We start from the raw sequence: 27,962 nt of genomic DNA, 5'->3' as shown, positions 1-27,962 counted from the left end.
CAACAGAACCGAGATCAATGAACCAGGCGATTTACCGAAACTGGTCGGACGAGCCAAGGTGGGAATAAACCATCGATCAAGAGCGAGGTTTTTATTCAGCAGAAATATTTATCTGCTCAAGCACGGATTATCACTTCAACTCCGAAGCCAACATTAAAGTGTGCGATGTGGAAAATTTACAGTTCTCTACTGTAACCTAATATCATCTGATTTTGAGAGTAGATTTTTTTTTAATTCATCGTTGGGTCACATAACACAGGGGAATACAGGATGATCTTCGCAAATACGGCCAATCCACTGAGAACTTCGTCATATCGAAAGCAGGTTGGTAAAGTATGGGATTGCAGTTTGTAAAGATGATGATGACTACAGGATGGACTCACAGTGGGTCAGTAGATCCTTTACCTGGGACAGAATGTATTTAACTCCTCTTGCTCGTGCGCGCACACGTACAGCGGCAGTGTTTCAACATCTAGTGAGCTACCTACCTAGACAGCATTTTAGGGCGCGTGCGGCGTTTTTGTCATTTGCGGACTCGGAACGGGATTAAGATGGACAAAAATGCTTTAATGCTTAAAAAGCGCTGTCTAAGTAGGCAGCTCACTGTGTTTTGAGACGCGGCCATTGCTTTTAAGGCACATTTTTTTATATATGAATAGTATCCATTTATGTTAATTCGCTGTATTACATAACAGCACTTCATTTGACGTACGTTACAGTTGCACAGTGTAATATTTATAAACTCTGTTGACAGAACTGAAAGTGTCTTTTTCCTGCTTTGGGATGTCACGGTGAGTCTAGAAATAGAAATGAGACCATAATGAAGAGTCTTTTCACTTCATTTATCAGATGTTCTTCACTCTTGTCATACTACTTTTGTTAAAGATATCGTGTAATATAATGTTACTGTCTTTTTAAAAAGAAGAACATTAGCAGTGTTAATGAGTGAAGGGAGATGAGGATGAGAGAAGCATGTGGTGAAAGTCTCCCATGGCAACTTGTGTCAGTAGATTCTTGGGTGTGTTCTGAAGAATCTCTGCCTAATTAATATTCATGAGTTAATACAATGTTTTCCAGCAATTGGTGGGGCGAATAGTGGGTGTGGCCTGCGGAATTCTATTTAAACGTTGCTTGTCTATACATTCCAAATCTGTAAATGTGAGAATTTATGGATGTCACTCATACGCACACACATACATGAAATCTCACATTTACAAATTCATTTGCATAGGCGCTTATGTGGTGGAGCTGAGAGTGATGGCTGCGATAGAGGCAGCAGAAGTTAATGGGCTTCAGGATTTCACAGTTTATAGGAACCATATGGTCTAGGATGACTACAGCGCATAGCTCAGGACCCAAGGGACATGTCGACGTATGAGAGATGGCTTGGATATTGAATGTGGACCCCCCACCACAATCCCTCTCCCGTTGCTTTTTCTATGTCTCATTTACCCTTCCCATGACTTTGTTATTTTCCCTATTGATAAAACTGGGCATGTTCCTTTGAGTACTTTTTATACAGCACTTGAAATCAATAGATTTTAATCATGAAAGGGAAAAGACGGAAGATAGTGTACGAAAATGATCATCTCCTTCAGTCATTTGACAGATTGAAGAGAAAATTAGGACAGGATCTCCATCTGTCTGTCCTGTTTAACTTTCTCATTTTACTTCTCATTTAAGTTCTTTCCTTTCTTTTTTGCTGTATGTTTCTCTAAATCATCCATCCGTCTCTCAGCATGTGATTTACATGCTGTTGTGGAAGGAAAAGTGGCTTGATCTCTTGCCTCAGTAATTAACAGGCGCTAACAAGCTTATGGGGCCACATCCAGTTTCACCTCAGCGCACAAGTGTGTGAGTCGCTCATGTGGAAATGGGTCAGTGTGTCAAAAATGGAGAACTCCCACTAACCCAATAGAGATACAGTCAGGTATGCATACACATACTGAGATTTTCAGTTTTACATGTATATATAAATATATACGATAGTTTGCGTGGTGTAAGAGCCACTGTCTTTTTTTAACCGCATCTGATGTTTTGAGGTTTTGCCGTCACTTTTGTGGTGATCTGGTTCTGTGAACAGTCACCCGCTGATGTTTAACAGGCAGCCATTTTGTGACGGCTGAGAGAAATGGAGCCGTTTTAATGAATGACTAAGAAACAGGAAGTGAGTCAGTGATGTGGGCTGTGGTGGCCGCTGCTCGGGGTGGGCGAGAGGCCCACACATCCTGTATCCCAGAGCAGTCCTGTATCATGTGATCTTTCTCTGGAAAACATTCCTTCTTCTCAGCTAAAGCAGATTTATGGAGAAATCGCAACTCTCAGTATGAATGAACATGCCTCTGTGGTGAGTTTGGTACTGTGGTTTTGTAATGAGACTCTTGAGTCAAACTCAATACCCAGCCAAATACACAATAGGCACTGAAAGGTGATTAAAGGCATACTTTTCACATATCTCACTAAATTATTTTTACATTTTTAATGTTTTTTTAGGAAACATCTTAAAAATTGTTCAACCAAAAATGAAAATTCAACACCAAGGACGATAGCTATAACTATAAAAATAAAGATATAGTTGTAAACATCATTCAAAATGTAAAAGAATTGCAGAGTCCACACCACAAATATAACGATAAAGTGAAACGATATTGTTGGAACTGCTTTCAGGATGATTTTTTTCCAGGTGATGAACGATAAAAACATTGACAGCCAATCAGAATCCATCCTGCTTTAAAGGTGCCCTCGAATGAAAAATTGAATTTATCTTGGCATTGTTAAATAACAAAAGTTCAGTACATGGAAAAGACATACAGTGAGTTTCAAACTCCATTGTTTCCTCCTTTTTATATAAATCTCATTTGTTTAAAAGACCTCCGAAGAACAGGCGAATCTCAACATAACACCGACTGTTACGTAACAGTCGGGGTGTACGCCCCCAATATTTGCATATGCCAGCCCACGTTTCCAACATTATAAAAGGCATTAGACAAGGGCAGCCAGTATTAACGTCTGGATCTGCACAACCAAATCATCAGACTAGGTAAGCAAGCAAGGACAATAGCGAAAAATGGCAGATGGAGCAATAATAACTGACATGATCATTGATAACATGATATTTTTAGTGATATTTGTAAACTGTCTTTCTAAATGTTTCGTTAGCATGTTGCTAATGTACTGTTAAATGTGGTTAAAGTTACCATCGGTTATTACTGTATTCACGGAGACAAGAGAGCCATCGCTATTTTCATTTTTAAACACTTGCAGTCTGTATAATGCATAAACACAACTTCATTCTTTATAAATCTCTCCAACAGAGTAGCATTAGCCGTTAGCCACGGAGCACTATTCAAACTCATTCAAAATCAGAAGTAAACAATATAACAGTATACAATACTCGCATAATCCGTTGCATGCATGACGAACACTTTGTAAAGATCCATTTTGAGGGTTATATTAGCTGTGTAAACTTTGTTAAGGCACTGTTTAAGGCAAGCGCGAGCTCCGTGGGTGGAGAGCACGGGATTTAAAGGGGCCGCAGCATAAAATCGGCGCGTTTATAATGATGCCCCAAAATAGGCAGTTAAAAAAATTTATTAAAAAAAATCCATGGGGTATTTTGATCTGAAACTTCACAGACACATTCAGGGGACACCTTAGACTTATATTACATCTTTTAAAAACATAATCTAGGGCACCTTTAAAGAGATCGAGAGCAGACAACAAAACTGCAAATTGCGCTTAGAATAAACAGCGCTTAGAAATATCATGGATGGATCCGATCACAACAAACAGTAATACTATCTACAGGATGTGCTACCCATGCTATATTAAGGTTACGGTTTAAGGTTAGTATTTGTTTCAGCGTTATATAGGCAGTCAGCACTGTAATTGACCCTTCGCAAAGACACACCACCCTTAGTTACTGTTGCTTTGTCCGACAAGCCATGGCGCTGTCACGCCACACAGGGTGAAAAATACATCATGGAGCAAAGAGGACACTGACAACACATTGACAGACAAGTCAGAGCGGGTTACTTATGATATTAAACAAAGTACCAGCTTTCAAATTGTGTAATTTTTTAAGAAATTCGAACAATAAAAACCGTTTTGTGGCTCTTTAATGTGTCGTGACAGATTGCTGTAGCGCCTGAGCTCAAGCGGCTTCGTGAAACCGATCATCTCTTCCTTACTAGTTAATTTATAGCATCAAATAAACATGAATGAGCATGAGAAGGAATGTTGTTTCAAATGCGGAAAGACGTAAATACACACCATTTTTCAAGTTCAAGTCGAACGAGGTTAATCTTTTAACTCCTGACTGCTTTGTCGGACAAAATTGTGGATTTGGCGTTATGATTGGTTAGATCGCTTGTCAATCAAACTCCCGGCGAAGGGTCAATTGATATGACCAATAAAATCTTTAGAATCAGCTGTGGGGCGGGGTTTGCTTTGAACTGGTTTAAGAAAAGAATCACATCACACGATTCATTCGCAGGGAAAGTAATATCTTAAAGCCCCGGGTATACTTCACTTTCCGCGCCCGGACGTGTCACGCGCGCAGTCACGTCCGCGCGTCTTTCAAAGTATACTACACCACGGATGCGCGCGGATGACCGCGTTCGTCACATGCGCAGTACAGCTTTTTTCTATGCTCTACCTGACATCGGAGAGCAGCACTGATTCGTGTCATTAACGTGACATTCACTGGGCATGATCGGAGAAGAAAAGAAGTGCGTCCTTTCCCATATTTTACTTATCCCCCTCCATGAATTTGCCGCCCTTAAACACGTCTTTGTACTCTTTAAACATGAATTGTACAAATGTGGTTACTTTCTAATCTCTTCACACAAACGCTCGTCAAGTTCGCTGTCCATTGTCGTGTTTTTCTCTTTTCAAGCGTGTTGTTTTTTCACACTCTTCTTTGACGGCTGAACACTGTGCTCAATACTGTGCGTATTGCCACCTAGTGGACTCTTCTATACTGCTTGCGCATGCGCTGTTGCACGCGGACTGTCCGCGCGGTCTCGAAATTTGGCCTGCACGCGGCATGCGGACGGTGCACGGACGCGGACGGCCGAAGTATACCCGGGGATTAAGATTTCACAATTTAAATTTCGGTATGTTCCTCAAACAAAGCTATCGTATGACCTCTGTAAACTTGGAAAGTAGCGCTTAAGTCCACTTTACCGATACCTTTGCGTCTTGTTTGAAGCTTGAATGCTTCCCATCTGTCCGTTTTAAATGCATGGAAAAGAGCAGCTAGCACATTCTTCAAAATATTTCCTTTTGTGTTCCACTGAAGAAAGTAAGCCATATGGGTTTGGATCGACATGAGGCGTGCGTAAAGATGCCAGAATTTTCTTTTTTGGATGAACAATCCCTTTAATCATTGCACACAACCATGTGGCAAGCGTTGAAAGGAATTGATGCCGCATTAGGAATTTCTCCAAAGTTGTATGGGCTTTCATCCAGTGAAATAATCCCAACACATTCAGCTCTGGAAGAATGCGTAGATTGGACTGATATGAGAGTTGAAGGGCTGACTGTGCCTCTAGGCCTGTTTGTGCTTTCGCTTTAATGGGAATTAGACTGTAGGGAGCTGTGTATGTGGGCAGACTCACTGGCGATGGTTGACTGTGTAATAATAACTCCAGTTCACTACAGATAGAGTTAAAGATATCATCATGACGAATGAAGTCACCACAGTGTGTTTGAGGGGAGGTATGAGGGTATTTTCTTTCTGTGCTATTATTGTGGTTATTTTCCTTTTCTTTTTTTCTTTTTTTTTTTTTTAATGAAACTCGTATAGTGTTTGGTACTGTAGAAGAAAGAGAAGTTTGACCGTGGTTTGTTTTGGAAAGGCGCTATTTTTGATTCTACCCCAAAAGTTTCAGTTATGTGATGTCATCTTCTACGCATTTCCATTTGTCAAATCAATGAAATCTTTGTTCGACTCCCATGACAGCCTCCTGTTGCTCCGCCCACCCTCCCAATGGCCCCGCCCAGCCCGAGCACCAATAGCAGCACCAACAACAGCAGTAGCAGCAGCAGCACGACCGGCTGGGAGCAGCTCAGCAAAACAAACCTCTACATCCGCGGGTTACCGCCAGGAACCACCGATCATGACCTGGTCAAACTCTGCCAGCCGTGAGTATTTGCTGTTATATCATGACAAAATCACCAGTAACTGTCCCGGATGTATGTTCAACCAAATAAATACAGCTTTCCTCTTGGTGTGAGATTCTGCAGCACAGCAGGACTGGTGTCTGTTAACAGCTTGAATATGTGAGATTGTCAAAACTAGGTCAAGTTATGGGATAAACCCTCATGAGCCCCTGTTTACCCTGCAAACATCCACCACAATCAGCTTTTTCAAGACTCTATCACTAATAAACAGTTAAAACTATCTCACTCATGTCAGTGATATCATAACCTGCTGTCACATGATTCTCATCAAGCCAACATGAAATAGTGTTCACAACCAATTTTGCTTGGATAAGACGATGTGTTACCAAGTTTAATAGTATATTCGACAACAACAACAAAAAAAATGTAGCGCAGAACTTGATTTTTCTCAGTTACACTGTGCTAGACATTGTATCCCACAATGCAATGCCTGATTTCATTTTGCATTTAAGGAAATTTGCAAAAAATTTAACCGGGATGTCTTTCTTTACTCCTTATTTCAACTAACTTCCAAAAGCATTTTATATAAAACTTGATAAGAAATGTAATTATATTAAAGGGGACCTATTATGCAAAATTCACTTTTGCATGGTGTTTGGACATAAATGTGTGTTGGCAGTGTGTGTACACAACCACCCTATAATGATAAAAATCCAACCACTCCTTTTTTTTATCCACATAAATCATAAGCAGTGTCTCAGAACAAGCCGTTTCCAGATCCCTGGCAGTGTGACGTCACATTAGCCACAGGCCCCGCCCACGAATGTTGACAGGCACTGCCGCTTAACATAGAACCGCCCTGAGCGAGTTCACAGCGAGTTGTACACAGTCCACCATTGCTGCATTGACGAGAATGTCTCCCAAGCGTTTTAGGTGTTCTGTAGCTGGATGGATTAATCCACATAGCTCTCTCCATTTACTCCCGAAATCTGAGCCTCTGAAGATAAGGTGGATTAATTTTGTTTCCGAAGAAAATGCTCCCTCAACTCTACCGAAATTCATTTATGTCTGCGTGTTGTGAACAAATGTCAATTCAAAGGGACAATACAAAACAGAGGTTGTGCTAAAAATGTGTTACTCGGATAGATCAGTACAAACTGTTCATGATCCAGCTTACAGCCTCCAGAGTGATACTGGATACCGCAGTAATGAAGGTGAGAGCACTTTATTACAGTTCATCGGAGTTGATTTAGGGATATAAAGTTTACCAGCTTATTAAGCACCACCCGAAAAGTTATAAGGTCTTTATATATTTTTTTACTGTTAGTTGTAACGAGTGTTTCTGTGTACTTCGCTGTGTATGTTGATGATAATGCAAGGGAAAGAGAGAGAGTTTATGGATAATATTTTAATGCACACTTGCACTGTGTTTTATTAAGCTCTTACAGTGATTTTCTAGAGTGAAAACAGATGCTTTGTGAAGTACAATAAACATCATAACTCATCTGTAAAGTTTTGGCCATCATTCGGACGGGGTCCGGTATAACAGGCTTGTACTAATATAGTAGAAGAAGACAATATAAGTAGGGATGTCCCGATCACGTTTTTTTTGCCCTCGAGTCCGAGTCCGAGTCATTTGATTTTGAGTATCTACTGATCCCGAGTCCCGATCCGATACTTCTATAATACATGAAAAAGAATAAAGAAGAGCGAAAAAACAGATCCAGGAACAGTGCTTTTCAGGTCTTTCAGGTATCTAACAGTCGTTTTCACGTACAGAAAATGGATAAAGTAATCAAATATAAAACATCACTGCATATTATCTTTACTGTATAAAATAAATAAAGATTAATCATTATTGAAGTTACAAAAACTATTCAGTCAAGAGCAGTGAGTGATTTCTTTGTTATTTGTTGTTTGATTTAACATTAAAAACAGGCAGCAGGAAGTTTTTTTCCTCTTTAAGACATGCACGATCCATACTGTTACACATGCGCTGTCTTTCTCGACTAATATACGTAACTTAAGACATAACTGACTATGAACTGACTAGGATACTCGCTAAGACGGGCATGTTGACATCATTTTTATATGAATTTGTCCGCTGAAGCGCAAGACTTGAAAGAGAAGTCAGTATTTGCGCGCTGACTGAAATAAGCGTGTGCGCGCTTCGGATGAGTGCACACAAATCTTCTCACAGCGCGTGCGAGTTCTCTTTCGCGTCTTGTTCTTGAAGGTTTAAATCAGCAAGGCTTAAATGAGTTTAGTTTAAACACAGACAGCAACGTGTGCTGTTCAGGTCTCACTTGTATCAACACCCGGGTGATGACGGCGCAAATGACTGGACATTAGAGCATACGGCACTCGCAGTTAACAGTTTACAAAGAGTGTCCACGCTTTCTGATTATCGTTGTTGTAACATTTTGCGCATCCATCGACTGAAACATATATTATTTTAACTCTGTCTGTTTTCCACGTTGCTATTTTAAACAAACCATATTAACCAATAGATGCGTCGTCATTCGAGATGGACCGCGGACCAAGTGCGTACCTAACCGTAAGTGAGGAACCGTACGGTTCGATTTTTACTGAGAACCGTTGCACCCCTAATACATATATATCCGAGTCCTGATCGGGAGGTAACGTCCGATTCCGATCGAGTCTGAACCAGTGGCGAGGCCAGAAATCTTCAAGTGGGTGGACCTTGGCGAAATAGGGTGGACCTCTATTTTTTTGTCTAATATATATATATATATATATATATATATATATATATATATGGGGGGGGGGGGTTATTATTATTTTTTTTTTTTTTTTGTCGCATTTAATAATTCACTTAATTTTATTATCATGGGAGACGTGGACAATATGTGAAACAGTGTCTATTATTTTGCGAGCAACTGGTGATAATGAAAAATACCATGTCGCAATATTGAAAATATTTCCATTTTAAACCATGAAGGCGAGCCAGTTTGATATCACACAAACTTTGCGTGAGAGTTATGCGGGTGAAGGAGTAGTCTCAAACTCCAGTCAATTATTCACTACAGAAATTGAAAGTAAAAACTGACTGAGCTTTTGGCATCCGACGCTGCAATAACGGCGCATATTCTCTTTGAGACATTGAGAGATTAATCTAATTTATTTTCTTAATATTTCTCTTGTGGCCCATATAGTGAGAAAAAAAGTATTTTTCATGAATCGAGAAGTATTTCGTGTTAAACAAGTTGTTCTTTAAATGAGGAGTAAGCTATCTAACTAATATTTTATTGTACTCGCAGCACGTCAGTTAGCCTATGTGGTGATGCGCTATGATATCGCGGGGCAAATTAATTGCAATATTAATTTAATAATAAAAGTAGCATGATAATAAGAAAAATAATTGAATAGCCATGCATGCCCATCCGCTATATGCCACTGTGAATGAATAAACGGCGTTCGGGCACGGCATCAAATCGATTAACTCTTTTATCCAAATCCACATGCATGGACCGTTCAGTACTGCAATGTCCGAGTCTCTCCTATCTCATGGTGTTTCTCACTGTGTTTTTAGTCGGCTCAAGCAAGAAACGCCAGCTGCTGTCGCAAAGTTTTTAATAATAAATGTTTCAAATTATGTATAGGCATTCACAAAAGATGACTATTTCCAGACCAAAGTAGTGTCTGAAAATAAAACGAAATATTCTGGCACCTTTGATTGGGTGGGCCAGCTATCAATCTGGGTGGGCCAGTGCCGCCCTGGCCCTTCTGTAGCCTCGCCACTGGTCTGAACCCACGTGATCGGGCCCGATTTCCGATCACGTGATCGGATCTGGACATCCCTAAATATAAGTTATAACTATAATTGAACTAAACTTGCATGTTCTAACACCATGCAGCATAGATTCGCAGTTTCTGACATTATAGTGCGTCCTGACCATAGAGGTCCTGACTGACTCCTGACACCGGAGAATCAGCTCTTGAAGCTCCGCCCTCTTAGGCCGAACGCAGCAGCTCATTTGCATTTAAAGGGCACACACTGAAACAGCAATTTTAACATGCTATAAAAAATTATCTGTGGGGTATTTTGAGCTAAAACTTCACATACACACTCCGGGACATCAGAGACTTATTTTACATCTTGTAAAATGGGGCATAATAGGTCCTCTTTAAAGTCAACCTAAAATGACATATGCAGCCATTTTTCTTCTGTAAAAGCTGATGTATTTCAGAGTGAAACGGGATGTTCAATGATAAAAAACTGTAGCGTGGGACTTGATTTTTTTATCCACCAGGAATTGATTGGATCATGAAAAGTGTATGTTAATTACCAGAATGGAGAATTTTGGAGGGGGAAGTAAAAAGTAAATAAAGTAAAAAAAATACCATCCACTTTTTCAGCAGTCTTGGTTCTGGAACTATTTTTCCCGCTCATTTGTCCCAAAGGGATTTTTAAAAAGTCTTTGTTAAAGTGGGTGGCCACTAAAGAGATTTCACTGGGAAATGTAGTTTTTCACCAAGAATTCTTTTGTTGAACATGATTATTTAAAAAATAATAATAATAAAATAATGCAGGATGATGGTCTTCAACAAAAGTATATACAATCAACCAACAACCTCGTAGCTCACAGTAGATCTGTCTTTATAAACTTTATAGATAGGGTTTTCATTTCATGTCAACTTTATTTAGTATTTATTTTAAGCATTTCAGTATTTAATTTTAGCATTGGCATTTTAAAAGAATTAAACTGTATTTGTGTGTAATGAGTAATGAGATATTTTTAACTTCAAGTGTTGGCTATTCATATCAGGGCTTTCTCCTCTAGTTATTCTACACAAGTTCTTCGCGCATCACCCTCTGAAGCTCATAACACACACACACCAATGAGTGTTTGTTTGTGATTCACTGGTTCATAACAGCCGTTCTTCCTGCAGCATCTGACCAGCAGCCATGATTCAGCAGTTACTGGAGAAGGAAAAGTCGCAAGTTCCCTAAAATATTGCTGTTACTGCTGTTACTAATTTCATCTTGCTGAATACAATGGAATATTTGGTAACTTTATTAATGACCCCCTCTCCCGTCATCATGTCGACTTTCATACAAACATTATTCGTGCGTGTTTATATCAGTGATATCGGAGTGCTTGTTTGTGCAGAAGCGTCCTGATCCCACATGTATTCCGTTCAAGCATTCCCTCTGTGGGTTAATTTACCCCTCGCTGCCCCCGGGAGACCTGTCATCACCATGGTAATCCTTCAAATTGATTGTAAAGAGTCAGATGGGGGACCCATAATCCTCTTGGCTAGTATCCTAGTTAAAAGTGAAGCTGAGGTCATATGTACATTATAAGTATACGCAACACCATCGACTTCATGCTTATGATCGCATTTTGGTTAAAACCATGAGGAATGTGTCAGTTCAGCTTTGAGGTATTGCAGTGACATTGTAACCTCGCTTTCCAGAGCAGTTTTAATCACAGAGAGTGACCGTTCAGGGCAGAGCCGCGGATTGATTTGCCTTGATCCGCATCAGGCAGAAAAACAGCGTCGCGCTGGGAGCTGCTGACGGAATTCTGCCGGTGGGGGCAGGAAATGGGGCCTCCCCGCTGGAGCGCATGGGTCAAGGCCAAGGTCATGCGGTCCTCTGGCGCGTGGAGTCTTGTGATCTGTGTGTGAAATGTGATTGGCTTCGCTTTTTCCTCCCTTGTGACACGGCCCAGGACGCGCCCCAAAATGCTGTTTAGTGTTTGCTTTGCAGCTCTGCTAAACGTCACTGAATAAATATTTATTCGTCTAAGCCAGAGTTTTAATGGCACAGGAAGATGGTTTATAAATATATGACTGTATTTAAATTTCAGCTTTGGAAAAGGAACCCTCAGTGAAGGTGAATGAAAAACAGCCCTTTCCTAGTCAGCACTACTGTCACGGCTCTTTCCTGCACAGCCTCCGTGAGAGAGACATCAATAAATCTAAGCTAGCAGAAATGTGAATTTATTTTTATGCAGTCATATCGAAGCTGTTGTATAGCATGCGTACACTACCGTTCAAATGTTTGGGGTCAGTATGATTTTTTTTTTCTTTTTTTTTTCAAGAAATTAATACTTTTATTCAGCAAGGACACATTCAATTGATCAAATATGAAATCCAAAACATTTATAATTTTACAAAAGATTTCTATTTCAAATAAATGCTGTTCATTTGAACTTTCTATTGATCAAAGAATCCTGAAAAAGTGTATTATGGTTTCCACATATTTATTTTCAGCATTGATGATAATAAGAAATGTTTCCTGAGCAGCAAATCAGCATACATAGCAAAATTAAATCAACTCTGCTTAGAGTACATATGGTCCCTCTCTAAATAGTGTTAAAGTAACACTGAAGCAGAGTTAAAGTTAAGGAGATAATTAAGCAATTAATTAGGCGATGATGGAGCATTAGTGATGAACACCTGCTGTTAACAAGAATCACTGAAGAAAAGATAGAAACAAAAACTACAACTGACTTTAACTCTACTTCAGTGTTACTTTAACACTATTTAGAGAGGGACCATATGTACTCTAAGCAGAGTTGGAGATTGGGATTTTGCTGTGTATTAGAATGCTTTCCGAAGGATCATGTGACACCAAGACTGGCATTATGATGCTGAAAATTCAGCTTTGCATCACAGGAATTTAATTGCAATGAAAATATATTCAAAGAGAAAACCAGTTATTTTACATTGTAATAATATTTCACAAAATTACTGTTTAATTGTATTTTTGATCAAATAAGTGCAGCCTTGGTGAGACTTCTTTCAAAAACATTAAACTGTTACTGACCCCAAACTTTTGAATGGTTGCGACTTTGTGCTTTGGTGCTTGTCTGGGAGATTTAGGTTTGATTCCTATATTTTGTCAAAATCCCATGTTCTCTCTGTCTCGTTGTCCTTTCCAATTTAAAAAGTGTCAGAATCCAAAATAAGAAAGAAACACATTGGCTGTATTAGCATACTATTAGCATGCAATTGGAAATGTGTGTACTGTGCATACTAGTATGTGAATGTCTTGTATGCTTTGAATGCTCTTATGACCTAATACATTTGAAAAATATAAACTGCACTAGATATAGTATCCCACAATCCAATGCTTCATTCAATTTCCAGTGTGACAAATAAACCAAATTAACTATTTTTATTTATAGGGATAGTTCACCCAAAAGTTTAAATTTTATCATTATTTACTCGCCCTTAAGTTGTTCCAAACCTTGAGTTTCTTTTTTCTGTTGAACACAAAAGAAGTTATTTTGAAGAATGTTGATTACCAAACAATTGACGGTAGCCATTTACATCCATATTAATTTTTTTTTCCTACTAGGAAGTCAATGGCTACAGTCAACTGTTTGGTTACCTACATTCTACCAACATTTTTGGGTGAACTGTCACTTTAAGTCTTTATTATTTAATCAGACTTCCAAAAAACATTTTATTCAAAATTTGTTAGCAAATATAAAATGCTGGACGCCACTTGGAGAATTACATATACATGATGAGGTCAACTTTGTAGCATACTACTGTTTGAATTATGTAAAGACAATGCCATGCAGAAAGCAGAGCGCTACTTTACCATTCACTTACTCCAGTGTTTATCCCTTGTTCACTGCACCATTAATGGCAAGTTCCTTTTCACACACGCATACATGTGCGCTGAGACAAGCGTTTCCTTTGAACTGTGGTGATTTGTGCGCTGTAATAACAGGTTTCCATGAAAGCAGCTCAATCCTCGTCTATCACACAGTGACTCTAAAGCATCTGGGCTGTCGGCATCAAGTGTCCGTGGATGATTCTGTCACAAGTGACTCTTTGTTTCTGAATTAAATGCGTGTCAAGCAGACATTGAGAGCTCTTTTGGGTGGTGTTATTTTTTCTCAGCTCATGGATTATGGTAGATCTTGTGTTTCATGTCCTGCAGGTCATGAATTCCTGTGCTGTTGTGTCATTTGACACATTGACTGACTCATGAGCTGAGCCCGTGTTTAACTTCTTCTTTCATTGTCTTTCTTTCTTTCTCTCTTTCTGTAAGCAGATATGGTAAAATCGTGTCCACCAAAGCCATTCTTGACAAGACTACAAACAAATGCAAAGGTTTGTCATGTAATTTTATTCTTACTTGTATACATGTGTAACCCGGGACCAAAATGAACACTCTCATATCATTCAATATAATATATTATATGGCACAATAATACATAAATTACATACAGGGCTTGACCTTAACTATTTTGCTCACCAGCCACTGTGGCTAGTGGTTTTCCAAAGTTACCTAGCCTCTCAGCATTTTCACTGGCCACAATTGTGACATTGATACCATGGAGAAAAACTGCCATATAGATATTTTTAATGTAATCTCATATTTTGGCAGTAGGTATATTAGGCTGCTGTCACTTTAAAACCTTGACGCACAGATCCATTATACTGTTACACGTGCGTTTTCTTTACTGTTCATTACCGTTTTAAAGTTTGGGGTCAGTGAGATTTTTAAAATGTTTTTGAAAGAAGTGTTTCTATGCTCACCAATGGCTGCATTTATTTGATCAAAAATACAGTAAAATAGTAATATTGTGAAATAATAATATTACAATCTAAATTAACTGTTTTCTATTTTAATATCTTTTAAAATACAAGTTTATTCCTGTGATGGAAAAGCTAAATTTTCTTCATTATTACTCCAAGTCTTCAGTGTCACATGATCCTTCAGAAATCATTCTAATATGCTGATTTGGTGCTAAAGAAACATTTCTTATTATTATCAATGTTGTAAAACAGTTGTGATGCTTAATATCTTTGTGGAAACCTTGATACATTTTTTTCAGGATACATTGATGAATATAAAGTTCAAAAGAACAGCATTTATTTGAAATATAATTATTTTGTAACATGTCTTTACTGTCACTTTTGATCACTTTAATGCAAATTCTTTCTAATATAAAAATATTACTGACCACATAATTTTGAACGGTACTGTAAATACCATGGTACGTGAATATGGTATTCATTTAGTACCATTGTGTATGTCTGTACTTTTACTTTGGTATTATCATCTGATACCATCACTAACTGATCATTTTAAAAAACGTGTACACATTGCGACCTTGGTCACGTGATTGGTTTGACGTCAAAATAAATCAGAGTTGTCATTTAAAGACGTGTGTTTGGTCAAGCTATTTGTTAATGCATTGTGTCTTCTTCATAGGATATGGGTTTGTGGATTTTGACAGTCCGGTGTCCGCGCAAAAAGCCGTCACAGCACTAAAGACCAGTGGAGTTCAGGCTCAAATGGCCAAGGTGAGTCATCTATTTTTGACATCACTTCCTTTTCCTAAGTAACTAGTTCATGACCTGTCTATGAGGACGATTCAGGAAATGTCGATCTAAAACATTACATTTTAACCTCTGGTGTCTTTTCATGTGCATTTCTCCCTCGTTTCCTCTCTTTCTTTTCTCGTCCAGCCACACACATACATTTCCTGTGTATCTTTGTGCCACAGAGTGTGTGTGTAACAATCCTGCAGTGACCTTCCACCAGGTTCTGCTGAGCGTTTCTGCCTGCATCTTCAATTTTTAATCTGCCCTCTTTTTCCTCTTCCTCCCCACTGTCAGCATATTACTCTTCCACTTCCCCGTTATGCGAGTGTGTGTATGTGTGTACCGTGTAAACATGTTTGACGCATACATGTTGAGGAATGTTGACGTCTTATCCTGGCCCGCCCTCATTTCTGCTGAGGCATCTAGAATAGCGAGCTGAGATTCTGCCTTCAGCCAATTAGATTGAAATCCAGCTTGTAGCGTATCGTGTGTCCTTGTTAGCTGAGAGGCAAGTACAGAAGAATTGTATTGTGGCTTCACAAAGTACTTATGCACCACATCACAGCATAGACAGAGAGGATAAACCAGATGAGGGTTTCACCCTTGAGTCACTGGATATGTGATTCTATACAAATGGAAAAATGAATGAATAGATTATGTAGCTTAGTTATAAAAGAAGAATATAATTGCAATGAGTCATGATATCTTCTCAATCAAGTGTACTGAGATATGCTGGTTCTGAACTTATTCAGACAACCTGCTTCCTTATTATTTGAACTGTAGGATGAACAACTAAATTATAACAATATCTTTTACATAATCTTAATAGCATTTCCGCTTATCCTTGCGCGGTAGTGGTAGCTAAGCTAGCATGCTCGTTGCCTCACACTATCTAAAGGTTAGCTTGTAAGCTAACTGTAAAAAAAACAAAAACAAAAAAAACATAGAATGACAAATGTTTAGTTTGACCATTTCTAGATTCGGTAATATGTAAAACATTAACATTGTCAGGATTAAGACTATCTATCACTTTAAAATGTTTAAGGTGTCAAGTTAATCAGACATGTATAGCTAAGATAACATGCTAATCAGTCCACAGTATTCTACGCTAACAGGCTAATACCCTGGCAATAAGCAAGGTTAGCTTTTTAAGCTAACTGAAAAAAATATGTAGAATGTTTAACAAATGATTAATTTGACTATTAGTTTCAGTCATATAATGTAATATGTGGTGTAATTTAAATACATTAACATTTTGTCATGATTATGACTAAACGCAAAGTGATTTTCTATCGTTTTTAATTTCTTAAGGCACCAAATTAATCAAACATGGATAGTTTGGCAAGTAGGCTAATCAGTTAACAGTATGCTAAGCTAACAGGCTAGTCATCTCGCAGTATGCTAAGCCAGCAGGAAAATTAGTCTGCAGTATTTTAAGCAGTCATTAAAAAAAACTTAACTAAGGTTGTAGAACTTAGAATGACAATTGTTTAATTTGACCTTTAATTTTGGTAATATGTGACATGTGACTTAATTTAAATAATTAAGACAAAATACTTTTTTATATTTAAGACACCAAATTAATTAAACATAAATAGTTAACCTAGCAGGCTAATCAATTTTCTATGCTAGCTTGTTAATCGCATAGCAGTAAGCTTAGAAGCTAACTGAAAAAAAAAAAAATAGAATGACAAATGTTTCATTTGATGATTTGTAGTTTCTGTAATGATATGTGATGTAATTTGAATACATTAACGTATTGTCATGGTTAAGAATATACTGTATAGACCGCAAAGTGATTTTCTATAATTTTTTCATTTTTAAGGCACCAAATCAATCTGGCACAGATAGCTAAGCTAGCAGGCTAATCAGTTAGCAGTATGTTAATCTTGCAGGCCAACTATTTAAAGTCAGCATGAAATGGAAGTTGCGACAGTTTTCGTCTCTATTGTGATGTATATTCGAGCGAAACGGCTTCTGGAAAATGTAGGGCAGGATTTGATTTCGTCCTTCAGGAATTGATTGGATCGTAGAAAGCTGGGCGTTGCTAACTAAATGGAGGCAGATCTGAATGCCAGTTTGCAATCATTTGTGGAGGATATTTAGCCCCACCCTCCGCTGAGACATATGTCATGAAGAGAACAGATGTTGTTTCGAGGGGGAGGGGAAGTTAACATTTTTTTATTAAAATTATGAGAGCACATGAATAAAAAAACAAATTATGATGTGCATGGATAAAATCATTTATAACAAAGCACTGCAACATTGAGTAAATAAGAATTGGCCATTTTGATTTCATGGCGATTTTAACCATATGATAAGCTATAGCAGGCTAATCCATTATCGTATGCTAAGCTAGCAGGCTAATTGAAAAAACATGACAAATGCTTAATTTGACTAATTATAATTTTTTTTTTATATAATGTGATATATGATGTATAATTTAAATACATTAAAAGTAGTATGCTAAGCTAGCAGGATAATCGATTAACAGTGTGCTAAGCTAACAGGCTAATCGCGTAGCAGTAGGTTTATGAGCTAACAGAAAAATCATATAACAACAAATGTTGAAGTACATGATAAAGGTCCTTAGACTCACTCAGGCCTCACAGTGGTTATTATATCAGCTGAATAGACATATGAAGGATGGCTAATTTTGTGTGTAACATTGTGTTGTGTGTTTTATGTTTTCTGAATACAGCAACAGGAGCAGGACCCAACTAACCTGTACCTGTCCAACCTGCCCGTGTCTATGGATGAGCAGGAGCTCGAGAACCTCCTCAAACCCTTTGGACAGGTCGTGTCCACCCGAATCCTCCGCGACACTAATGGAGTGAGCCGGGGAGTGGGCTTTGCCAGGTCAGTGAGACTACTGATTTTATGTGTGTGTTCACTTGTGAAATTGGGACACATTTACACTGGTCTCACGCATGTGAATGTTTTGTGAAATTTTCTCTTTATTCCGCTCTATTTAAAGGATGGAGTCTACAGAGAAGTGCGATGCCGTGATCTCTCACTTCAACGGGAAGTTCATAAAGTCCTCCTCTGGGATGCTGGGTGAGTATTCGGCACAATATTCTTGTGTTTTTTATATATAGTTTATATGAAGGCAACAGACTATAAGCTATTTAGTCTCTGTCTTCAGTAGTGTAAATGAAGCGTGTGTGTGTTACAGGAGCATCAGAGCCTTTGCTGTGTAAGTTTGCTGACGGCGGGCAGAAGAAGAGACAAAGTCAGGCTAAATATGTCCCCAACGGACGAACCTGGACACGGGACGCCGAGGTGAGACTAGTAAGTCCTGTTCACAATTGTGTATATGTGTGGTGCCAACAGCAGGTGAATGGGTGTGTATTTGTGCCTTGAAGAGTAATGAGCCATTCTTACATGACATACGTCATCCTTTGTTTGGTTTCCAAATATTGCACTATAATTAAATGTAATTATTGACACATTTTAACTGTCAATTTTATGGGGAAACTGCATTTATGATGTGTATGAAACCAGCTGTGATCAAAACCAATTTTTATTTTACTCTCTTTAGAGTGGAATGACCTTGACCTATGACCCCAATACCGCCCTTCAGAATGGGTAAGAACAGCTTGAACGTGTCTTCAGTCGCTCATTTATTTTCAGTGCCATATTTATAATGTTTATTTTCTATGCTATTTTACGGAGCCCAGGAAAAAAATTGTTGCTATGACTTATTAATTTATTCCCTTGTTTTAATTTAGTTGTTTTGTTTTAGTTGTACTGATTCGGTCCCTTATTTTAAGTTAAATTATGGCTACATTGTACTGATTCATACCCTTGTTTTAGTTAAATCTTAGCCATGTTGTACTAATTAATTCCCTTGTTTTAGTTCAGTCGTGGCCATGGTTTGACAAAATTAAAACCATGCTATGCTTTAACTAAAAGGATCAAATTAAAAAAGTCATAGGAATTAATTCTTAATTGTGGCCACTTTATTATTTGTCCCCAGCATGTCATGTGCGGGTCTCTGTACTATTCACCTAAAGCTCTGAAACACAAAGACCAGGTCATGTGACCATACTACATTCAAAATGGAAATGAACATGTGCTGCCTACATAGTTAGCTCCCAACAAAGGCAGCATCCTGACTAAACTGAAACCATGTGATTTAAAACTCTACATTAGCTCATGTGAAGCACACTAGAGACTTAGGGTACGTTTACATGACAACAATGTACTAAAAACAGAAAAGTGCATTTTTCGTGTAGAGACAAGAACATTATCAAAACAATCCCCATTCACACAGATACACAGACTAAAAAGCTGCATTATCCATGCCAGGCCAGTAGTTGGCGAGGTCACTTTGTAAAGAAAAAAAAATGCGCCTATAAACTGAACACATAATACCAGTGTTGCCAATTACTTTCAATTGAAAGTAGCTAAAACTGGGAAAGTCACTAAATCTTGTGACAAAATCACTAAATTGGCAGAACTGCGTAATATGCATACACATAACGTCACAGTTTTCATAAATTGCATTTTTATTGTTTCACAAACTCGCAAACCCCCCAAAACACTGTTGTCATGTAAATGAATGGCCAAAAGGCATAAAAAGTTTCCAGTTTTTAGTCGAAAATAGTAGTGTAAATGGCCCCTAAAATGCAATTGATTCCAGTTTGACATTAGCATGTTGCTAAGCTAATGGAACTACACTCTAATTAATATACATAAAAATACACAAATATTGGGAAAAATGGTTCATTTTTAATTATACATAACTATTTTAATAGATTCTCTTAAGTGTTGAATGAAAATTAAGAGTACTTATTACATTTCTCTTGATGACTCCACCATTTCCAGTTAATTTTCCATTGAGCCATGCATTCTAGAATTGCCTTTCCCTCAAAATGAATGGGATCGGTGTACGAACAACATACTGAATGAAATTAACCCTACTGTGGGTAAACGTTGCATGTTTCAACAATCCCCGGAATCAGATCACATATATACACAATGCGGACTAGAACATTCCAGAGTCAAGTTCTTTTTATCAAATGAAGATCCACCGCTATGTTCCTCATGCCAGAGTCCAGTATCTCTTAAAACATATTTCATTAAATTGTAATGGTTTGTTCTTTTAGGAAATTATATTACTTACTTTTTAAAAGTAAATTGTAAAAACCTTATATAGCTTTTTAACCTGTTACTCGCTATGTAATAGCCATGGAGTTAAAACACCAACCCCACAAGCCCACAACGCTCTGATGTTTTTCTCAGATGTACGTTGTGTAATTGTCATTAAATAGTTCAAATGATGCGTAAATGTTGTATAGACCCTCAGAAACATTGTATCCTCCTTATTATAATGTGTTTTTAAAGGTACTATGCTGCTCCTTATGCTATGGGGAACCGGTTAATGGCTCAGCCAGGAGTGTCTCCATACATCTCTCCCATCTCTACATACCAGGTACTCCTCAACTTCACGGTCGGTCACGTTGTGTTGATGTGAGTGTTTCTGACTAGCACCTGCTTTCTTGCTAACATCTGCGTTTGTGTCTCCAGGTACAGAATCCTTCATGGATGCCACATCAGCCTTACATCATGCAACACCCAGTAAGTCCAAAATATTCTCTCTCTCTCTCTTTTTTTTTAATCTCTTTATATCTCTGCAATTATTCACCTCTCCTTTCAAACAGGAGATGACTCATAAACAATACTGCTTACACACAAGTCTGAAAGATGTGTGTGTTCACACAGAATTTCCTGTTTTTGCCCAATTGTGGGCAGAATTTCTCTGTTATTTAGTGCGGATGTATGTTTATAGTTAAAGCTGGATTTCATGCTCTTTCTCTGCAATTGCCAAATATGATTGTTGTACTCTCTGTTTTTTGACTCAGGGAGCTGTTCTGTCGCCCTCTATGGAGCATCCCATGTCACTGCAGCCGTCCGCTATGTTGGCTCCCCTCACCCAGCAGATGGGCCATCTCTCTCTGGGCGGCACTGCAACCGTATGATCCTATCACACAGATTGCACTAATATGGCACAAGCGTATATGCTAATTAATAAGTAATATTAACACCTGTGTTTTTAATAAAGCCACATAATTCTGCTCCCCTGCAGTTTATTCCTGCCAACACAGCAATGCCAGGAGCTTACATCCCTCAGTACGCCCATATTCAGCCTGCTGCCATCCCTCCTGAGGTCAGTCCCACACTCAGGTTATCAATGACAATTATACCGCAATTATAATTGTCATTTATATAATTGTTATTTACAGTACCATTCAAAATGTTGAGGTTGGTAAGTTTTTTTTTTTTTTTTTTTTTTTTTTTGTGCTTTTGAAAGTCTCTTGTGCTTGCCAAGGATGCATTTATTTGATCAAAAATACAGTAAAACAATAATATTGTGAAATATTATTACAGTTTTCTATTATAATGTAATTTTAAAATTTTTATTTATTCCTTTCATGGCAAAGCTGAATTTTAAGCATCATTACTCCAGTCTTTAGAGTCACATGATCCTTCAGAAAAATCATTCTAATATGCTGATTTGCTCCTCAGGAAACATTTCTTATTATTATCAATATTAACAATGTTATCATTGTCAATATTATACTATATGATATTATAAAAAAATTAAGAAAGACTTTTAAGAAGTATTCTCTGGAAACAACTCGCACAGTTAAAGTAAATTTAGTTTGTTTTAAGGATATTTAGATATTTTATTGGAAAATTACACAAAATAAATATTGAAATTCCTGTTGTTGTTTTTTCAGCAGGAAGGTGGTGTACAGCCACAAGATGTGTCCTCTTCGGATCCTTCATCGTACACTTTCCAACCCAACAAGCAATAAAAAGGTATTCGATTATCATCTTTTTATTCAGTGGTGTTCTCTCACCCCCCATGTTCTGTCAAACCCATATAACTTCCTTTCTGTTGTGAACACAAAAGGAGAAGCTGTAGAATGTTGACAGTGCTCTTTCCCATACATTGAAAGTAAATGGGAAATGTTGAGCTCTGAAAATGACAAAAAAAGAAGTATAAAAGTAGTCCCATTGATGTAAAAACTTGTTCGATACGTTCCACATTTGAATGAGATTTTAGAAATACAGCAGTTTAAATTTCAGACAAAGCCATTTTGTGGCTTCAGAAGACTAGGAATACAGCACACAAGTTTTATGTACTACTTTTATGGTACTTTTTGGCATTTTTGGAGTTTGACAGCCCTGTCCACATTAGTCTTCGTGTAGCCAGGCCTTCAGACTGATGGCAGAAGGTCTGAATCCCATAGCAGCTTTCATTGGCCAATGACCGCCCAAGAGGACGCCTGACTGATATGTAAAGCAATCAATCAATCACAGTTTGTTTTGTTCAGTGTCATGTTTAGGGGCGTGAAAATGTAAAGACAATGTCACTATGGTGTGTAAAACTCCTGGACATATTTTAAAGAAGTCTATGCCGAGAACTTCAAATACTTCACATACTTCGTGTAGTTGATCATGATAAGCACTCATTGTCATGGTTGTAAACATGACGGCTTTTATCTTCCATGAGGGGGTTTGATGTCACAACAGCTTTGCTTCTAGCAGACCGTTAAAGAATGCCGCAAATCCTGTAGAATTCAACCAATCAGCTGAAGTGTTTCCAGTTTTGTGTTCCATATCCATTTCTGGAACCATGGGTGTGACGTCTGAGGCTGAGACTATGTCCACATTAAAGGATTAGTTCACTTTCAAATGAAAATAAGCGCAAGCTTTACTCACCCTCAAGCCATCCTATTGTAGGTGTATATGACTTTCCTTTCTGACGAAGACAGTTGGAGAAATATTAATAAATATAGTAACACTTTACAATTAGGTTCATTAGTTAACATTAGTTAACTACATTAGTTAACATGAACTAATAATGAACTGCACTTATACAGCATTTATTAATCTTTGTTCATGTTAATATCAACATTTACTAGTATGTTATTAAAATCTTGTTAATGCACTGTGAACTAACATGAACAAACAATGAACAACTTTATTTTCATTAACTAACATTAACAAAGAGTATTAAATACAATAACAAATGTATTGCTCATGGTTAGTTCATGTTAGTTAAAGGGTTAGTTCACCAAAAATGAAAATTCTGTCATTTATTACTTACTCTCATGCCGTTCCACACCTGTAAGATCTTCGTTAATCTTCGGAACACAAATTAAGATATTTTAGTGAAATCCAATGACTCAGTGGGGCCTCATAGCCAGCAATGACACTTCCTCTCTCAAGGTCCATAAAGGTACTAAAAACATATTTAAATCAGTTCATGTGAGTACAGTGGTCTCAATATTAATATTATAAAGCGACGAGAATATTTTTGTTGCGCCAAAAAAAACAAAATAACGACTTATATAGTGATGGCCGATTTCAAAATACTGCTTCAGGAAGCATCGGAGCATAAAAGAATTTTAATTTTTGGGTGAACTAACCCTTTAACACATTAAAGTTGCAGCATGTAATAATTCTGGCCGCTAGAGGTCGCTAGAGGCCTATTCAAAACAAAGGCGTAGCTTGATGACGCCAAGTTTGAGCGCGGAATCTTGGGACTTGTGGTTTTCACCTCAACGGACGGTGCAAAAGAATAGGGATAGGACTCGGGAACAAATCATGTTCATGGAGTGTTGAAGGAGCTGAACGAGGCTGAACTTTTATTATGCCACAGTCGCCGGCGCTGCTTCCGCTTTTCCTGGTCATGAGTATTGAGGTAACACAGCTCTGTTTATCATATTCGATACATTTGAGTGTGTTGAAAATGATTATATAACGTTACTCTGTGCATTCGCTCGGCGGCTGATGTGAGACACTTTTTGCACACTGCAGTAAGATAGATTGATTTTAGAATATCATATTAAATACTGGATGTCTTGTGTTGATAAATGGCATGCAATTAATTTTAAAACGTATTGTATGATGGAGAAAATGCTGTATTACTGTTACTAAAAATAAAGCTGCATCTGATTATGCTATGTTAGCTATTTGACAAAATAGTGTTTTTCTCTGAGGCATGGTAAAGCATGGTAACAAGAAAATTAGATTTTATCAATAAGTCTAAACGTGTTGAGCTATATAACAACAATTAGTTTTCTGTCTATAAATATACCAAAACAGTTGTTCCCTTGTCTATTAAAATGTGTATTATATTAATAGCGTCTTTGGTGTTTCCATGGTTTCTACAAAATAAAACCGGAAACCGAGGGTAACGCGGGTATGAAGCAATTGACAGGTGACTCCTCACACGTCCCGGAGCCTTGGTTAAAATTGCAATTTTAACCAAGGAAACATTTGAGATATTGTAAGTACTCAAGTGAACAAAATATATAACACTGGCCTAGTGGTTTTTGGATATTTAACTGCAAAAATATTACATATTGCACCTTTAACTAATATTTAACTAATGAACCTTATTGTAAAGTGTTACCATAAATATCCTGATGCATCCGAGCTTTATAATGGCAGTAAGCGTTACCAAACAAGTATGAGCTGAAGAAAGTGTCTCCATCCATATCCATCCATCATTAAACGTACTCCACACGACTCCGGAGGGTTAATAAAGGCCTTCCGAAGCGAAGCGATGCATATGTGTAAAAAAAAAACAAACAAAAAAAAACCCATATTTAACAAGTTATGAAGTAAAATATGTAGCTTCAGCCTAGACCGCCTTCCGTATTTTTCAAAAAGCTTACGCTGTACGTCCTACGCCTTCCCTATTTCAACTTACGGAACCGACATGGCAAATTACTTGGCCGGTAATCCGCTTGGGGTGATTTTTTTTATTTGAAAGTGAACTAATCCTTTAACTCTCCAGGACGTTCTACAAAATAACTTTTTGTGTTCCACTGAAGGAATATTTTTTTATTTTTGAATGAGCTATTCCAGGGGTAGGCAAGTTCGGTCCTAGAGAGCTGCTGTCCTGCAGAGTTTAGCTCCAACCCTGAAAAAAACCTTCAGCTGCCTTTAGCCTTAGTAATCCTGAAGAGCTTGATTAGCTTGTTCAGGTGTGTTTGATTAAGGTTGGAGCTAAACTCAGCAGGACAGTGGCTCTCTAGGACCGAACTTGCCTACCCTTGAGCTATTCAATTGAATTGAATCCTAAAATTGATTTTGAATCAACATTAATATACTGCCGGAACAGCGCTTACATTTTTCATAGTGTTCAGTATTTGACTAGTGTTGTTTTTTGTTTCAGGTTAACCATCTGAGGTCACAGCCAGACACAGTCTGCTGAGTGTTGCTACGGTAACAATGTTTGCTTTCTCTCAGAGGAAGTGACATCAGAGAGGAAGTGACGCTCATGCACGGGTTCCAGAAAATTTGTCCATGATTTAATCATCTACTAAAAGAAATCAACAAGAAACCTCAGAAAACTCTTGTGCAAACATTTTCTCCAATACATCAAGATGAGGCAATATTACATCAACTATGGACAACAAAGGGGAGCAGAGTTTTATTTTGCTAGAAAGAGGAAGGAGAAGATGACAAATGCTTATTTTTTACCAAGAACTTTTAACGCAGACCATGTCTGTGAAACAGTGAGTGATTATGATGGTGATGACACCTTTGATGCATGATGTTTTTTTAAATATGGTTTTTATTATGTTTTTACGGACTGTTTCTCAAACAGACGAAAGAAAAAAATTTGTGATTGCAGTCGAAATGAAGAGGTTTCTGTTTGCTTTTTGGTCTTCCACTCTTTGCCTTTTTAGTAGTTTGAATATTTACCTTTTAAATAAGGTGGGTGGGGTTTAGAATGACTGATGCAATGCTTGCTGGCTATTGGTCCTTTCTCCTGTCTCTCAAAGCAATGGCTTTCCTGTTTCCTTTTTTAAAGTTGCTCTGAATCATACAACGTTTTGCTTCAGAGATTGCGTGTCTGTTGTCGATGAGTCTTCTTTCCATTGAATTCATGTGTAAAGTCTTTCGGTAGATGTAGAAGTGGATGTTGAGACGAGGGTGGGTGGGGTTTTGCGGGAGGAGGGGCATTAGTGGGTGGGTTTAAGCTAGCTGAGGTATGTGGGTGGGGCTAATAAAAGGGATATTGTGGATTTGGGAAAGCTGACATTTTTCCATCTGTTCACGGGATGATTGCGATTTTATTTTCAGTGCCATTTGTTTTATTTATTTCAGTTTTTAACACAACACATCAGGATTTTTTTGATGCTCAGAAAAAAAGGCAGAAGTGCAATGTTTTTTAGGTAGAAAGCAAGAAATATAAAAACGTAACCAAATACTAGTTTCGCAAGTCGATAAAAGAAAAAAGTATTTTTAGCTCTCTCAAAATCCCTGAAATATCAGTAATGGTATTGAATAAATTGAACGAAACCTACATTTGTGGCAAAACAGATTATAAACGTATGATAGAACAATTTTGCAAATGAATGAATTTCTGAATAATGTAATTAAAAGATAATAAATAAATGATTTAAAAAAACTGGTAACTTCAAGGCAACTATGACACTTTCCACCAAAGACCCTTTCTGCCTACTATTGAACACAATAGTATGGACTACTGCAATAGGTTTTGGACAAACTGAATGGTAGTTTGTGTCTTTTTTGTCATTCTTGGCTCTCAGCTTTAATCTAGTTTTCGTAGGTGTGGACACATGAACATCTCTAAGCAGTTGGATGGAGGGAAGACTTGATCACAGGTTCATAGCATGGTTGTAAACAAGCCTTTCATCTGTCTGTCATACAGTTAGTTAAGCAGATTTCTGTGTGTCTGTGTGTGATTGTGTGTTTAGATGTCCAGGTCAGCTTGGCCTTTGATCTACCTCAGAGTTGTATCTGTTGTCTGATTGGTCGGGCTGCAGGTCTATCCTGTCCAATCAGATGTAAAAGCGCCAGCTCGGGAGCTGGTGTCATGCAGAACTTCATCTTTAATGCGTCTATTTGTCCTCCTCTTTAAAGAAACATCTATGTTTTGTATCCGTATGTCTTTCTGTTGATGTTTTTTTTTTTTTTTTTTTACATTGCATTGTGATGTTTTGAGCTTGATTGTGTGGAGAATTTCTTTGTTCTTTTTTGTCCATTTTCTTCCTGATAAAAAAAAAAGAGAGGCTTGTGTAATTTTTCCTGCATTTTTTTTTTTTTTTTTTTTTTTTTTTTACAAAAATCCATGTAAACTACCTTCTCTGGAATTGTTTCACTTTGCTGTAGCCTCTCCATGTTTAGAGGCCTAATCTGAAGAACCAAAGTTAAATATTATCACGGTGACTAGTGTGTCAAAAAGCAGCACATCGTAGTTTGATTGGACAGATAGTGTCTTTATTTTAGCTGTCAAAGTAAACGTACGGAACAGCAATCATTCACGCTGTGTATAAATACCGGACTGTTGTTGAAATTATTAATTTTTAAATTGTTTTATTGAACACCTGCCACTTGCACGTCCAGACTTTTTCATTTGTTTTTATTTCTAAGTTTTTTTCTGTTGTGAAAAGAAGAATTTTTGAATTAAAAGAGCTCAAACTTGTGTTTTTGAGTTTGGTTTGTAATCCTGTGATTTT

At 37.8% G+C, this 27,962-nt stretch overlaps 1 protein-coding gene across 4 annotated transcripts; it reads left to right on the top strand.

Annotated features, from left to right (window-relative positions):
• Positions 1–27,928, top strand: rbms1a (RNA binding motif, single stranded interacting protein 1a). Of its 4 annotated transcripts, none has more exons than XM_048172093.1 (14): positions 1–324; positions 5,966–6,147; positions 14,168–14,226; positions 15,335–15,426; positions 18,149–18,306; positions 18,425–18,504; positions 18,623–18,729; positions 18,989–19,035; positions 20,797–20,884; positions 20,980–21,030; positions 21,315–21,425; positions 21,539–21,619; positions 22,194–22,275; positions 25,649–27,928. In XM_048172093.1, the coding sequence occupies exons 1-13, from the start codon at positions 271–273 to the stop codon at positions 22,269–22,271; spliced, it is 1,188 nt and encodes a 395-aa protein (XP_048028050.1). In that variant the 5' UTR covers positions 1–270; the 3' UTR covers positions 22,272–22,275; positions 25,649–27,928. The 4 variants fall into 4 exon arrangements, with proteins under 4 accessions (XP_048028050.1, XP_048028049.1, XP_048028048.1 ...); XM_048172092.1 differs by having other exon boundaries at positions 21,309–21,425; XM_048172091.1 differs by having other exon boundaries at positions 18,623–18,738.
• The last annotated feature ends 34 nt before the right edge of the window (positions 27,929–27,962 follow it).

Source organism: Megalobrama amblycephala, linkage group LG21, assembly GCF_018812025.1.
Source record: "Megalobrama amblycephala isolate DHTTF-2021 linkage group LG21, ASM1881202v1, whole genome shotgun sequence".
In the NCBI taxonomy this organism is placed as follows: domain Eukaryota; kingdom Metazoa; phylum Chordata; class Actinopteri; order Cypriniformes; family Xenocyprididae; genus Megalobrama; species Megalobrama amblycephala.
Note: the sequence above shows the minus strand (reverse complement) of the source record. Positions and strands in the feature narration are given on the sequence as shown.

What these genes read in the sequence shown, in the direction of transcription:
- rbms1a (XM_048172090.1), top strand. Translation starts at nt 271, where the DNA reads ATGATCTTCGCAAATACGGCCAATCCACTGAGAACTTCGTCATATCGA. An exon ending in GTCCTCCTCTGGGATGCTGG is followed by an intron (nt 18,505 to 18,622) that starts GTGAGTATTCGG and finishes TGTGTGTTACAG; the next exon opens with GAGCATCAGAGCCTTTGCTG. An exon ending in CTTACATCATGCAACACCCA is followed by an intron (nt 21,031 to 21,308) that starts GTAAGTCCAAAA and finishes CTCTGTTTTTTG; the next exon opens with ACTCAGGGAGCTGTTCTGTC.